Consider the following 17,043-nt stretch of genomic DNA (forward strand, 5'->3'; position numbering starts at 1 on the left):
TGTACAAACATGAAAAGCAGTCCGAATCGGCAAAAACTTTAAAACTTTATTGTTTATTTATGAAGCATAACGTAAACAATTAACGTAAAAAGTAAAATTATGTATAGTTCATATAATTAGCTACAATCTGTAAAAGTTTCAAGTTTCTTCATTGTGAAAAACAAGAGAATTTAAGAATTTTCCGTTAAACTTGTTTTTTATTTAAACAATTAATAAACATAAAACAATTTTTTTATTGACCACTCGTGTATTGTTCCCGCGAATGCATATGTCTGCAAATTTGTAGTCATTTGCATTGAAGAAAAGGCAGTCAAATTAACGTCCAAAGATTTGACCCAAACGATTGAACTAAAGAAAAGCGTTTAATTAACACGCCAAAACGAATTCTAATGTTAATTGTAGCACAAAACGTCTCTACCGCTGGTTTTTCTAAGACTACGATAAAAACACGAATTTTTTTAATTCGAGTTTTGGTTGAAGTTTTGTTTCGTATCGTATTGAAATTTCGCAAATGGATAAACTGACTAATTCTAAGTCACTTTCCTTTTATAGAATTTTTTCAACAAGTCAATAGTTCATTTCTAAACAAAATAACCAAGTTTTTACACGGTTTTTGGCAAATAACTCAAAAAGTAAGAATTGTGTTGAAAAAACATGTAGCAAAAATGTAGCTTGTAAAAAAGTGAGAAAAATGGTGTACTATATTAGATCTCTATACTTAGTAGAAGCAGAGTTATAGGTCATGAAAAATAGGTTCATATTCGTCAAATTCCAAATCCACATCTTTTTTGATTGCCAAAAATATAGGGCTCAATCCAATGAGCTATTCAGAAAACTTCTACAATTGAACATTGAATACCCATATAACATAATGTATCTTCTTGCTTTAAACAGAAAAGAAATTTACGATTGTTTGTTATATTTCGTCAGAATAACAAAAGTACAAATTTAATAATACCTTTTGCTGCTACCTTATGTCTTTCCTTAATGTATATATTATTGTGTATCAATTTATCAATCAAAGATAGAATACAAATTTTATTTTTTAATATAACGCGGGCACATAAATTTGATACAACCCTGTATATTGATTTGTAAATATTTGTTAGAAGTTAGCTATCACGCAAGGTGGTTTCTCCTTAATGAAATTTTCCATGAATAATTAAAAACATTTTTGTAAATAAAAGTGGAGTGAAAGTTATTTAGGATTATAATTTTAAACCGATTGTTTATTACGGAAAAGGGAAATCCACAGGTAGATGTAATTATTAGTTTTTAGAAAAATAGAGGTAAAGAGAATTGGAATTTTAAATATGTTTGTTTAATGACAGGAATATTTAGATAATTTCCGAAAAGTCATTAGTTTTGAGTAGAAATATTGTTTGAAAGAATGACTGGGTTTTTCGATTGAAACAGAGGGAGGTGGAGAGAGAAATGTTTCTGATTGGTTTGGCAATTTGGAATGGCGAAAGTTTTGTTTGAATGTTGAGATAGTTTTGGAAAGAGGAATTCATTGTGTTACCGGTATCCGAAAGGGGTAGTCAAAGGTTTTCGTGAGTAGTTCAGCAGCAAGTACTAGTGTTTTGTTTTGATAGTGGGAGTAGCCGAAAAGTGGTACGAGAGACAAATCAAATCGAGAAGAAATATCTCTTTGATTATGTACAGTCCAAGAGAGTAAGTTACAAGAATTATCATTATAAAAATTATTTGTAACACCAAGTAAAAAAGATACTTGGGTCTCAGAAGATTATTGTTGAGAGAAAGAGAGGAAAGAGTTTTGGAGTTTATTGAACGAGTACTGGCAAAAAAGAGGTCTGGCTTGTGTTTTGGAGAAATAGTTGCTGGTATCCTGCTGGATTGTTTGCTGAGAACGGAGAGGGCTTTGATTGGTAGCCTAACATAATCAACAAGGAGGAGCTGTTTGGGTCAAGAGGAGACATCATTGTGTGTGAATCAAAAAGGTCAGTCAATAACCTATGTGATAGATTTTCTTTATAATCAGAAGTTAAATTTTTTACGTAAAAGCATATGCATTTAAGATTCCAACATTTCAAAAATTTAATAGGAAGTATAAGTAATTTACGAATACCAAATTTGTTTGTTTAGCTTGTTTTTTATTAATGGTATCAAGAACATAGCGATAAATATTTTTTTTGAATTATATTAACTTATATGATAAAGGTTTCATTTGGACAATTATGCCCACAGAATTTAATTGATAAATTTACAGAGCATTGCTATTGATATTAAAGGTATTTGTATGTGTTTATTTATGGTATTTCTATTTATGTCCTTTTTCCTATTTTTATCCCGATAAGGATCAACTAAGAGATACTGAAACCACGAGAGAAGATAAGTATAACAGAAGATAATTTAGACATTTTTTTATATTATAAAAAGGCACCCTTAAATTCTTTCTTAATTTTTATGTATGATTTGCGTTAATTAAATAATTGATCAAATAAATAATAATTAATATAAAAGTAATAGAAAGCAGATCATAACAATATATATTATATATATATACCTTATCTATCCGAGGCCCACCTTTGATCGTTTATAAAATGCCCTGATCGGCCCCTGGGCGAGAAGAGTGTAATCCTTGTGTCAAATCCTTGCATTTTTTTTTACAAAATTTGTATTTGGCTGTGTGGGTTTTACCTTAAAGCCAAAAAAAATCCAAATCGAATATTTTAACGTAAAATAACAAAAAAATAAGCACTTTTTTAAAGTGTTTAAAGAAAGTGTTTATAGCATCAAAAGTAAACAAGTTGCGCTCAAAATAAAGTTGGTCCATTTTTTTTGGTAAAAAAAAAATCAAGAAAATCACCCCTTAATTAGCATCTCAACATCCCTTCATCCTGATGGAACAGAGAAAAACATTCTTTCATTGATCTACACAATTCTGTATTAATGTTTGGATACTAAAAATCGCCTTCGCCCTAAGTACATTTTAAACCAAACTGACTCTATCCAGTGACCTCTTGACATTTCTTAAATAATCTTTTGTGAAGTATTCTCAAAAAAAGTTTTAAAAATGGCTCATTAGGCTTACTAGCCGGTGGTCCTTGCAGAATTTTGCACGTGGCGTTTTGGGTAGGACGATAAATTTAGAACGAAACCAATCTTTTGGAAGCGAGATATCGTAGATTATCTTTAAAGAGGGTCAAACTATTGTCTATATTTTCTTCATTAAGTGAGTTGATCATTTCTGCATACTCTGCATACTCATATCATCTGGTCCTGGGGCTTTAATACTTTTTAATCGTTTGTCCTAGTGTGTACAACCTCAGCTTTGCTAATAAAGATAAAAATTAAATCATAACCAACATTTGTCTTAATATGATAAATCTGGATAAGTTTTTCAGGAATTTATGTTTGTTGTTTATTTGGGTTTATATGACTGCGGACACTAAATTTATTCGCCAATTTTAAATTTTTTTATTTTATTAGTCATTTTTTAGTATCTTATCCTAAAACTAATACTAATATTAATCTCTAATAAACAATTCTACTAATAAATAATTATTTTTGTATTTATTTTTTTTAATAATTTTTTATATTATATTTTTTTTTTTCTAAATGATGTTCTCAGAATTCCATAGCAAAAACTGCAACATTCTTCTTTAGCCCTCTACTTAATTCGAAAGCTTTTTACTGTGGACTGTCCAAGGTCGTCATTCATTTTTATTTACATATTGTTTTTATTATATTTTTTTTATTATATTTTTTTTATTATATTTTTTTTATTATATTTTTTATTATATATTTTTTTATATATATTTTTTTAATATTTTTTTATATTTTTTTTCTTTTCTTTTTTCTTTTTATATATAACAATTTACAAGAAATACTTACTCTATATTTTACAATTACAATTTAAGTTTAATATCTAAAATATGTTCATACAATAATCGGTATACCAACTTATTATTTTCTAATGTTAATAAATAATTTAAATTAATGGGATGATGGACATCAGTCAAAGAATACAGTGAATTTAAAAACATATTAACTTTATTAGAAACATATTAGAAATAAGAGAACAGGTCAAAATTTTGTATTGTAGGTTACCAAACTGACCACAAATACATTGAGGGCTATCAGCTATATTAAGTTTAAATATATATGATGGATGATGGTGTAAGACAGTGGTTAAATCTCATTCTGCATATGGTTCTTGTCATATCCTTTGTCGACTCCATTTTAGAAAATCAAGGTTTATCTGTTATATAGTTTCTGATTGATCTGTAGTGGTTTCCTGTATTTTTTAAGTTCTCATCAATATACCTTTCTTTCCATTCTGTCTTAAGCTCTTTGAATAAATCTGATTCAATATCTCTAGACGTATAAAGATAATGTGTTAATACTCCTTTTGTCACCGCGTTTTTAGCCAATTCATCTACCATTTCATTTCCAGTTATTCCACAGTGGCTTTTAATCCATGATAACTTAACAGACTTTCCGTTTTGCTGAAGTTCTTTAATTTTATTTATTATAAATAATTCAATGTAGTTCACTTTTGATTTAGGATTTATAGAACTAATTTTACTTAGAGAACTTTTACTGTCACTATAAATTATAAACTTTGAATGATTTATATTAGATAAATATTTTAGTGCTTCCATTATCGCTATTAATTCAGCTCTGTATATACTCATAATAGAATTTAGTTTGAACATTTTACTAATTTTATTACTGCTATCCCAATAGGCACACCCCACACCTTCAATATTTTTTGATGCATCTGTATATACCATACAACAATATTTGAACATTTGTGAACTGTCGGAGATAAACACTAATTTTCTTAAAGATAGAGGCAAATTGCTATAGTCCCTTAAAAAGTATACCTGAACTTGTTCCATAGTATTAAAGTCAATATTATAATTTGGGTTTATAATGTCATATTTATAAAGTTGTTTATCATATATTGTCATTTTTGAATATAAATCTACTATATTTAGAGTTTTCTTTTTTATCCAATATTTTTCTGTCAAGTCTGCTAAAAACAGTTGATGTATTTTGGAAATTAAATTTGTCTTTTTTTCATAGAATCTAACTAAAAGGCTGATGCCAAGTTTTTTTCGTCTTATATCCATCGGAATTTCACAGCATTCAACTTATAGATTATTTATCGGTGTACTTCTTAGGGCTCCTATACACAATCTAAGGGATTTATTACTGATTTTGTCTATTTTATTTAAATGACACTGTGATGCGTCACTGTATAATATTGATCCGTAGTCGAATATAGCTCTTATATTATTTTTAAATAACAACAAAGAAATATTTGGATCTGCTCCCCAACGTAAGTGTGATACGAATCGAAGAAGGTTTATTCCTCTTTCTGTTTTTTTAAATATATTGTCTATACGTTCTTTCCAGAGAAGCTGTCTATCCAGAGTAATACCCAAATATTTAACATAACTTTGTACTGGATGGGAGATATTGTTTATTAAGATGTGATTAGGTATTTCTTTTCGTTTTCTTGTAAAAATACATAATTTGGTTTTGGAATCAGATATATTTAGTCCATGTAATTCACTCCATATTTTAATATGTTTGTCTCATTCTTCAATGGATTTGACTGCATTTTCTATTTTAAAATTTTCTTGATAAATAACTATATCATCTGCAAATTGTAAAATTTTTGTTGAATTTAAATTTTTTTCTATATCAGAAGTGTAAATTAAATATAACAAAGGGCTTAATATTCCAAGAATTTATGGAAATGTCCTGTGGTTTGTTTGTAACCATATTTATGATAAGGATACGGTTAATTCTATGTATATTGGAATTGTAATTACAAATTATCTTTTTAGGAATACATAACATTTTTATGTTTTTAGGTTTTGGTAACATCTGGATTAAGTCTACCAGAGGATCTAGCATATGATTGGTTAACTGGTAATATTTATTTCACCGATGCTCTCAAACAACATATTGGAGTGTGTTCCAATAATGGTCACCATTGTACAGTACTAGTCAATAAAGATATTCGAAAACCACGTGGGATTGTTGTAAATGTGGAAGCTGGGTAAGCAATAACTTTCAATCTCTTTCTATCGTTCTTATCAGGCCCGGCCCTAGAGATTTTTCCACCCTGGGCAAGATCGGCAACCGCCGCCCCCTCACCCCCGCCCCACCCCTTGGTATACCAAAAAACTCAAAAATTTCACCATGGCTCTTAATTTGCTGTAATCTATCACTTAATGCATTAACGGTTGTGTCATAAATTTTAAATAGAAGTCAACTTTATATCGTGTCTCTGGATCTAAGTCCATACTTTCATCTTCAGCCTTATGGCCAAACTGTCTTTTCACTTTCCTCTTTCTGGCTATTACTGTGCATCCTTTTAGGATTCTCAATTTCTAAATTTGATGAACTCTTTTGCGTCTGTCAAATAGACCTGGAATTCTAAATCACTTCTGAGAGACTTAAAATGGATTTCCGATTTTTCTAATAATCTGATAGCTTGATACGCTCCCATATCAATCCTCTGCATACGCGACTACGTTGATGTGAAGTAAAATGTCATGCCATATTACAACAGAGCAAAGAAAAGTAAAATCACGGATTTGATTTGCCAAACAGCTTGCCTTATGGGCAACCATTTTATCGTTGTTCTTATTCACAGTGATTTTTACAAGAGCATCGTAAATTTCTTCAATTTGGTATATAATGGGAGTAATTGCATAAATTATTCTACTTTCCCATCTAGTTTCGCACAAAGGTTTCAATGTTAGGCTAGAAATATGATTTTTCAGCAAAGTCCAACGATGAATAGATGCTGGACTTGCCTGCAAAGGTAAAATAGTATATGTGAAAAAAGTGAGTTTTGAGATAAATGACTTTTTGTTCTTTTACTGTGCCGTTTTGTCATTTATAAAGTTAGACAAGTAGGAATATAAAAAAGTATGTTATTATAATAATTATTACAACAGCAAATAGGTATAGTTTTTTCAAATGTGCTTGTAAAGTGACATATACTGTTTTACCATTTTTCCAGTATACCCAAAGAGTATATAAAAGAGTTTATAAATATATACCTTCGGGGGAGATAAAAATTCCCATTGGTCATACTATGGTAAAAGAGTATATGAAATGTTATACTATTTTACCATTGGAATTGGGACATCATTTTTATGAAATATGTTACCGTATAACAGCATATACCACATATATCCTGTTTTACCAGTAGAGTTTCAAAAAATAGATATAACATAATACCACGGATAAGCAGTGTATGACGATGTATACTATTCTGCCTTTGTAGAGTTTGTCGAATATACTGTTTTACCATACAAGAGACGTAAGTACACGTACTCATATACTGTTTTACCAGTGTCACATTTTGAAAACTAAATGAGATAGAAAGAAACTAAAAATTGCATAAGAAACAGCGGAAAAAATAACCCAGTTTCGGCGGCAAATTCAAAAATCGATTTTTTTCACATATACTGTTTTACCTTTGCAGGCAAGGTTGAGAAAAAGTTGTAAATTTTTGTCACTAAGGAAAAGAAAGAAACTACAAACTGTGAGGCTTTAGCAGCATCGTTCACGACTAAGTTAAGTGAATGGCTAGAACATGGGACAAAAGACGCTCTAGGATTCATTTTCAAAATTCTGTTTTGAACTCCCAAGTTCTTCTCTTCCATGTTTGACCGTGACCCATTATCATATCCGTGTCCTCTCATATCTTCCAAAGGTATTCCCAGTTCATTCTGGGACTCTGTAACTCCCAAGCCAGTGGTTTCCACTACAGGCACAAATCCAAGAAAATGTTCTTCAATTTTAACACTTTGTGAACAAGAACCTAAATCGACAAAATGTACAACAATAGTTATCTGTTCCACCCCAGCAATATTAAATATACAATTTGAAATTATGCTATAATACTTTGCTGATTTCAAAAAGTTTAAAATTTTATTTTTGATTTAGTCATGGAGGAGCTGAATAATTTCGTTTTGAATACGTTTTCCCAAATAGTGATGCTGCTTGTTACTCCCACTAGTTATTCTCCTAATGTGCTCCTGTAAAACGGAATCAAAATTTTTAAAGAGCTCAAAAACCTTAAAAAATAACCATTGTTTTGATGAAAATGTTTATCAGAATCGCCCCTCAATGAAAGACATTGTTGTGCTAAGAACTGTATTATTAATATAAGTCGTTGTACTTACTACATTTTTCCAATGACCAGTTTCTGAATTAAGAACTTTTTGTGTTTCTTCATCTATGATTTTGCCCGATTCTAGTCTAATTGCTAGTTCTACCTAGTGTCGCTGTGACTGTAGATGAGCTGGAAACTTAGCGTGGCTGGACAAAGCTTCAGCCATATGTTTCTAATAATGATTATTAGGTACATCCATTTTCAGTAGAGTTAATTTTAAGTGAATTTCAGTGAATTTAGTTTAGTTCTAATTCTACTTTTCTTGAAGATGAAGAAGAAGGCGGTTTTGTCGATTTTCCGTCGAATGAACCTTGCAATTGTTATTGTTTCACTTACTTAATTCTCGTTTTTATAGTTCCATTTTTGCCGCTCTTGTTCATGATATTGATTTTTTATAATATTAAAAACATAATTTATTATTTCTTCAATTTCTAAAATTACCTTTCCTCTAAAATTTGCCGCCCCTGAATTTTTCCGCCCTGGGCGGCTGCCCAGTTCGCCCACCCCTGGGGCCGGGCCTGGTTCTTATTCAGTGTGTCGCATTTAAGATGAAGACAGATATATTTCAGCTATCAAAATAAATACAGATTTGAAGTTTGGCACATTCATACAGGTTGAATGTTCACATTTTTCAACATACTCAACTGAGATTTAAATTTTAAACGTAGCCTACGGCGCTATCATAAACAGAGTAAATTTTCTTCGCGTTAGAGATATCGAGAAAAGTTATTTGAAAAAGTTGTTTCAATTATGATTCCAATGACTACAACATTATGTGTAGTCAGGACCCTAAAATCTAAAATTGTCCAGCGGAGATGCAGATCTGATTCAGACCGGAATTTTAGAGTCCCCTAAGATTACAAGTAATGAAAAAAACTAAAAGTGCAACTTTTGTCATGAAATTTGGTATGTGACGTTAGAATAATATTTTGAACAACTTTTTTAAATAAATTTTTCCGATATTTTTAACGTGAAGCAAAATACAGAAAATTTACCCCGTTTGTGGATTCGCAGTAGCCGCAACTAAAATTAAAATTTCAGTTGAGTATCTTAATAAATGTGAACATTCAACCTGTATGAATATGCAAAACTTCATCTTAATTTATTTTGATAGGCAAAATATAGGGCTGTCTTCATCTCTAATGCGACACACTGTATAATGTAAAAGGGTGTAGTTTCATGAACAAGTTCCTGAACAATCAGAAATTAGTCCATTTACTCACGGTTTTTGCTGTAAATTTTAAAGAACCGCTTGGATTGACATGAAATTTGGCATACACATAGCTAACATGTCAGAGAAAAAAATGTTACCTTGCCGATGTATGCTTTTGCCCTGGGGTGAATTTCACCCCTCCTCGTGGTTGAAAAAACATACGTTCAAAACAAGTCCGGAATTAAATGAACTGACGAATTCTAAGCCATATTAAAACCTTTTTATATACTTGACTTGGTTGGTGTCACGGACTCCGCAAATTTTGTAATCCATTTTAAAAATAGTTCTAGGCTACCTAGACACCTGAAATTTTCAGGATAGCTTAGAACTAGCTAACAATGCAATATTTAACTGCTATTATACAGGATGATTAATTAGTGGGGTGAAGCTCCGTAGATCCGTTATAGTAATGTATAGCGATAAAACTTAATAACAAAAATTGTAGCGAACTTTGAGCTTCACATTACAAAATTAGTTAGAATGTTACAGGATGTTCGATAACATAGTGGCAGACCAAACTTATGTTTTTTTTTTAAATAGAACACCCTGTATTTTATTTTATATTCGAAATCTTCGTAACTTTTCGATTACAAAAATATAAAGGTTTGGTATGTTATACGGGGTATTTACAAAGTTTAACCAATTTTATATGAAAGTCGTTACAAGTTTAACTACCTGTATAAATAAAAGCAAGCACAAGGTCAATGGTTTATTGACGTCATATCTTTTTATTTATTGTCAAAATTTTCGTAAATGTTTGTTTTGCTAATTTTCTTTATATTGAATACAGAGTGAGTCAAAACGCAAGTACAATATTTTCTCAGTAATTTTAAATAGAACACCCTGTATTTTATATCATTTTTGAAAAGTACCATTACCATACTATAATTTTTGTATAACATTCCCTATGTGTAAATTTATTAGTTCTCGATATATTTTCATTTTTCAGAGCAAAATTATTAATAACTACGGGTATAAATCTTTCCAAATTTTAAGTAAGCCATGACTGAATAATTGTCTAAAACTTACAATTTACGATTACTGATTATCAATCTGTAATCAAAGTTGGCTAGAATTTTTGTTATTAACTTTTATTACTATCTATTACTTATAACGGATCTACAAAGCTTTACCCCACTGACCAATCACACTGTATGGAAAAATCGATTTTTTTTTTTAAATTTCAAACTATTTTAAGAATGTGACTAATGCAATGATATTTTAAAGTACGTTAACAAATCGATATCTACAAACTGATGGTGCCTCAGTGGCATTAGACTGCAGATCGAGAGGTCCCCAGTATCTTTTCTTAATCGTTTTAATAAATAATTAAAACTTTATATACTTAAAATTATATATACCATTTTAAACAACAGTGGTATTTTAAAAAATACTATTTTATACTAGTGTAATTTTTGGAATCATAATTATAAATAACAGTTAATACACCTACTAAAAATTAATATTTTATAAGTTAATTATTCTTTCCAAACATGTTGTGTCCTACATATGTACATGTACAATAACAAAACCGTGATATTATAAAAAGTACTTTATCTACTCTATGTCATATTATGTATCAGTTTTTAGTTTGTGAAAACTGTCACTATAGATAGCAGTGCGTGAAGGGTTTAAAGTGTGCGTGAAGTAACAATGTATTTTAAATGGGATTTACTTTTTCGAACACTTTCAATGGGTTTTTTTGCACACACGCAACTTACGCGATGTATAGCACTCGCTCCGTTGTCGCTCGTGCTCTAAATATCGCGTGCGTTCGCAAAAAGCATACTTCACGAACTGTTTCATAAATAACTATTTTTATTAGAGTGTAATTTTTGGAACTTTAAGCATTTTATCGTTAAATTGTGTATCGTTAAATTATTTTATATTCTTTCCTGTATATAAAAAAAGGTTTTATTATAAAAAAGATCTTTTTTATAAAAGTGTAATTATTTGTTCTATAAAGTCTCTTCACTTAGTTAATACTTTTCGAGTTATTTGCGAGTAAATATGTTCATTTTTCAACAAAAAAACCACGTTATTAGACGGTTTTTCACAAATAACCCAAAAAGTATATATTTTATCAAAAAAAAAATATTCCTAATAAAAATATAGCCTATAAAAAAGTGAAAAAGATGGTGTATAATATGATGTCTGTAGACCTAACAAAAGTAGAGTTGTAGCTAATGAAAAGTAGGTTCTTAGACTTGCGTCTAGGCAGCATACCAACAAATCAGGCGATTCGGTATCGATATCAAATTCAGATCGATACAATTGAATTGAATTTAGTAGCTCGGAGTGCTGGTTATGTCATTGGGAAAACCTTAGACAAGGAAAAAAGACCTCTTTCCTTGTCTAAGGGGTAAACAATAACATAGCCTAAATTAAATTAATGGTGACATAAATAAATGGAAGAACTAACATTATTTAAATTAGTTGCAACACATTAGATTATGCATTTTAGGTAAAAATGCATTGCCTAAAAAGCAGTGAAATTTCTTCCAGTAGGTATTCAGTTGTCTCTTATAATCTATTTGTATCTCATAATGTTTTTATACTTGTAGGATTTTAGATTGAGGTAGAATGAAAATATTTGTGCACTAATAACTGGAGAAAGGAAAAATGCAAGTGCAATTTTATGATAACGTATTTTAAAAAGTCTACCAAGTACACTTTAGTTACAAAACAATTCCATAATATTAATTATAGGGCTCTTATTGTATATTATAGTACAGTTATTAGATCAGATTTGTATACCTAGTTCCTTCCATTCATCATTTTAGTAACTGTTTTGGAAAATATGAATTTGACTGTATTTTAACAACTAAAATTGAGCTTAATATTACTGAGCACATTATCAAAATTGAGCATAATGGTGTTTTAAACATTGTCAGTTAATGATATTTTTTCATTTGCAAATTAGTCTTGTGTTTACGACTGTATTAAATAAATACCAAATTTTCATTTGTTTTTCATTATATTAATTTCATTTTTTATTATCTTTATTATTTATATTAAATCTACGAATGTTGATTTAAATGTTTATTGTAATAATAATTATTTTAAGTAATTTATTTTAGTACAGGATTTAATAAAAAGTAAACAAAAATAAAATAAATCTCGGCTTTATTAACATAAAAACAAGACTGTTAACAGAGTCATGTTAATGATTTATTAGTGAGGGTATAACAATTTGGAAGAGAATAATTTATATATAGCAGTGTATAGAAATGAAATATCTGAGTGATTTCGAAAAAGCATACGATATGGCACATGGGAAGATTGTTTGGTAGACATTGAGTGAGTACAACTAGTGACGCAGTAAGTATAAGTGTGTAAGAATTAAAAAATTCCTTGGTAAATAGAATTGAATCAAGTATAGTCAAAATGACACATCATACATGCAAATAAACACATGATGGCTTATTCACAGCATTCTCATAAAAAAATAGAATGCTACTAAAAACATCTTTAAGAAAAATAAAGGTTTATTTTAAAAGTAACTGTTTTCTAGGAAAATTACAATAAAACTATAGAAACTGAATGAACATATCAGGCACTTATTATAAGAATTTTGAAAATACCATTTTTTTTATTACATATTTTAATTTACAATCTGCTTCATCGAAGCTATAAGCAAATAGTTTGAATGTTAAATACATGAGGGAGAAGCTGCCCTGTGGCAACCCTCCTATTATAATTTTTACATTTGATCACAATATGTATATTTAATTTATTAAATCTGTTGGCCATAGTTTCTTCAGTCGTCTTGCGAATTCGGGAGGAGTGTTCAGCAGTCTTGCTTCATCATTTGGATGACTCCTCAGTCCATCAAGGTAGCTCTTTGTGATCCTTGGAATTTCTTCCTCTACCAAGGGTGTAGCTGAGTCCTCGTGTAGGGTTTTATTGCTTACATACCAGGGTGCGTTGAATATCATTCTCAATATTTTTTATTGGACTCTTTGTATTATCTTGATATTTGATGGCTTTGAGCAACCCCAGAGTTGAACACCATAAGTCCAAATTGGTTTTATCATCAAAATACCATTTAAGAAATTAAAATAAGAAGCATCATATTTTTGAGAGAGAGCAGTATATACATATGGTTAAGATACTGTTTACTTGGTTTAATAGAGATAAAATAAGTATGATATCTATCGAGGTACATCATCAAGGAATACAGGCAGGTATACACTGGATCACTTCCTAGTAAAACTTCCATTAACTAAAATAATTGGGGGGTAGGCCGTTTCCAATAACAAGAATTTCGGTTAAAAATAATATTGTTTTTTGTATTCTTGTATCAAATTACATATTATTCTTGGTCAAAGTTGGTATTAACAAATACTATGAGGTCATTTCGTAATGTGTTGTATATTTAATTGCGTTCCTTAGTTGTATGAAAACAATGTTGGTGATGTTGACAAATTAACATCGAATTGTTTCCGTTTTGTGATAAAATTTACTTTTTATTGACGAATTTATTGAAACTGTCAGCCGTTTCGGTTAACAGAGGTTTTACTGTACTTCTACTATGTGTTGATTTAGAAAAGGCTTTTCTAAATTTAAAATAATCACTGTTCCTCTTATAAAACTTAGCAAATAATTATACACACATATATACATAATAAATGTTTGAAATTCCATGCTTTCTATTTTTATTATTTTATTTTGAATATCCTTATTAATTCCCATTTATTTGAAGTCAAATCATTGCTTCTTCGGAACACACTTCTTGCAACATTTGTGCCATCATATCCCTCCTCTTCGCTATTATAATTATATGACCAGAAGAGGACACTGTTTGTTAGGCTCTTCTTCTTATTCCAGTTTGATAGTGAATATCCCTATTTGACCCATTCATGGTTTGGCTACTTTTCCCATACATGCTTTTCATCGATCCTCATTTGTTTCGAGCTCCTGTCATATGTTATATAATCTGTATATAGTCGGTTCGCTAAACTCAAGACACAACTGGCTAGTGATTTTAGTAAGTAATTTTGCCAATTTAGTAAAATTGGCAAAAAAATAATTATTAAATAGTTAATAACTAATAGTTAGTAATTTAGCCAATTTGGCAAAATTGGCAAAAACAAAAAAAATTACCTACTAAAATCACTAGCCAGTTATGTCTGAGTTTAGCAAACCAACTATATATGATGAGCGCGCTAATAACTTTCAAAATAACGCAAAAATGGAAAACATAATACATTGTGAAACAAAAAAATATGAAACTAGTGGAGGTGGAAATTATCGTTATAAACGTATAAATTAACATTACATTACATAGTTTCCCACCTTTTGACGTATCAGAAGTGTATGGCAACTGTCACTGTGACAGCAGAATTTTATAAAATACTCCTGTCACAGATGTCTAAAGGTGAGAAACTATGTAATGTAATGTTCGGGGCTGTCCATTAATCACGTGAGGCTTAATGAAAGGGGGGAGGAGAGGTCCATAAAAAATCACAAAATGTCACAATACACGTGATATAGGTGGTCTTAAACCCCTCCATGTATCACCAAGGGGGAGGGGAGTTAAAAAATGCCAAAAAAACATCACGTGATTAATGGACACGTGATGAAAAAACATCCTTACTTATTTACATGTCTATAAAGATAATTTCCACCTCCACTAGTTTCATCTCTTTTTGTTTCACAATGTATTATGTTTTTCATCTTTTGCGGTTATTAGTGTGCTCATCACTGTAGGTATACAGATATATGTAATATGAAAGTATATATGAATATTATACAATATACGACAGAGGCTCGAAACAAATGAGAGTCGATGAAAAGCCCTATTTGGTAATCATATGATTTTTCCACTAATTGTGTATTGCATCTTTTATACATATAATAGTTGATTGCACTTTACAGGACATATTGAGAAGAGCTACCTCTAGAATTGTTACATTCTCTGGTATTGCCTTACTTGTTTATCAGTTTGTGACATGTTTTTTTGTCTTCATATTTGCATAATTCTTTGCTATAATATCTTTACCTGGTGCTTTGTTGCAACATGATTTCATTAATAATTTCATCTCTGGCGGGATCCTCTATTTCCACATTATTGGTCCACATATTCTACTGTTTTCTTGTTAGTAATTTGTTGTTAGTAGCTTTCGAAATTATTCCTCTTATATTAATCTGACATATTATATTTTACTTCTTCTTCAATAACTCTTCCTTCTTTATTTTTAATGTCTTCTTTTTATTCTTAATGCTACTTGTGTATAGTTTACAACTGATGTTTTGTTCTTTGGTTTTTTGATAGAACATTTTGAGTTGTTACTTTAACAGTTAGTTAAAGTTAATGATATAGTTACTATTATTTTTGGTTTCAATTACTTTTTTTCATCAAGTTTCTCTTACTACCGCTTTGTATTGTTTTGCAAAAAGTTGGGCACTCCATATTATTAAAAAAAAAATGAATTATGTTATCATTTATGACATAAATAAATAAACACAAGTAAATACATAAATAAAAAATAATTATTGTATTTTGTATTTGTATTTACTGACTGAAAAAAGAGGGTTAGGTTAGAAATAGTAAATAGTAATAAACACGATTCGATTGTTGATACTTTTCGATGTGATCGAAAAATCTGATTTGTATGAATCGATACCGATCTGCCTGATTTGTTGGTATGCTGTCTAGACGCTAGTGGTTCTTAGTCGTCAAATTCCAAATCGATTATTTACCACATAAAATAACCAAAAAATAAAGCACTTTTTGGGGAAACCTCATCACAATGCTTTTAACGTGTTAAAAAAAGCTTTATTTTTTTTCCAAAACAGTTTCTAGCATCAAAAGTAAGTAAGTTACGCTCAAAATAAAGTTGGTCTCTTATTCTTGGTAAAAAAATCGTAATCATCACCCCCTAATTTAGCTTTTTAAATGAAATTAATCTTTACCGCTTCACAAGTTACTTTTATTATGTATTGTAAGTTTCATCGGTGCAAGGTGCTCATTTAAAAAAAATTGGTTTTAAAGTAATTTTTTTTAGTTTGGAAAAAACAATTTTTCAAAATATCTTAAAAATTATTAGTGATACCAAAAATCTCAAAAAAAGGCTTTGCTTTTCAGAATGTTTTGAATTTTTTGTTTTCATGTAAAACAAAAATTGGTTAAAATATGGCTGTTCAAAATTTGGATACACTCGTGATTAGTGACTCGTTCAAGTTCTTTTAACTAGAGCCTTTTCAAAAACAAACACTTTAAACCGATGAAACTTACAGATTATATAAAAAATACACATATTCATGAAATCTGACAACACAATGTTTAAAAATTAGCTACTCCTCTCTTTATCTTTTTAAACATTTTGCAAAAATCTCGTTGTAATCTAAATACTTCGAAGATAATACAGTAAAATTTTCAAAAGGAAATATTTACAGCGACCAAAAATACAGCGAGGTAAATTTGAAAAATCATCAAAATAGATTTTTCGCATTTTTGCATAAAATTTGATTTTTGAGCGTGTTCCATCAATTCTCGATAAAAATAAGCTTCATATTCGGATTCATTGACCTCGAAAACATAAACAATGACCAAAATTGGTCATTCACCTTAAAGTTGATTTTCGTGGTCGGTATAACGTAATTTTAGGGGTTGCTGCTGCTCGCCTACATAATATTTTATTGTGAGTGAATA

The 17,043-nt window shown here is 29.9% G+C and overlaps 1 protein-coding gene across 1 annotated transcript in view; it reads left to right on the forward strand.

Annotated features, from left to right (window-relative positions):
* The window catches only part of LOC126890264 (putative vitellogenin receptor), a 244,250-nt gene that overhangs the window by 21,504 nt on the left and 205,703 nt on the right, over positions 1-17,043 (forward strand). The window contains exon 4 of the mRNA XM_050659122.1: positions 5,853-6,040. Coding sequence (XP_050515079.1) covers positions 5,853-6,040 — 188 coding nt within the window. The remainder of the gene's footprint in view (positions 1-5,852; positions 6,041-17,043) is intronic.

The sequence above is a fragment of the Diabrotica virgifera genome, chromosome 8 (assembly GCF_917563875.1).
Source record: "Diabrotica virgifera virgifera chromosome 8, PGI_DIABVI_V3a".
NCBI classification, from domain to species: domain Eukaryota; kingdom Metazoa; phylum Arthropoda; class Insecta; order Coleoptera; family Chrysomelidae; genus Diabrotica; species Diabrotica virgifera.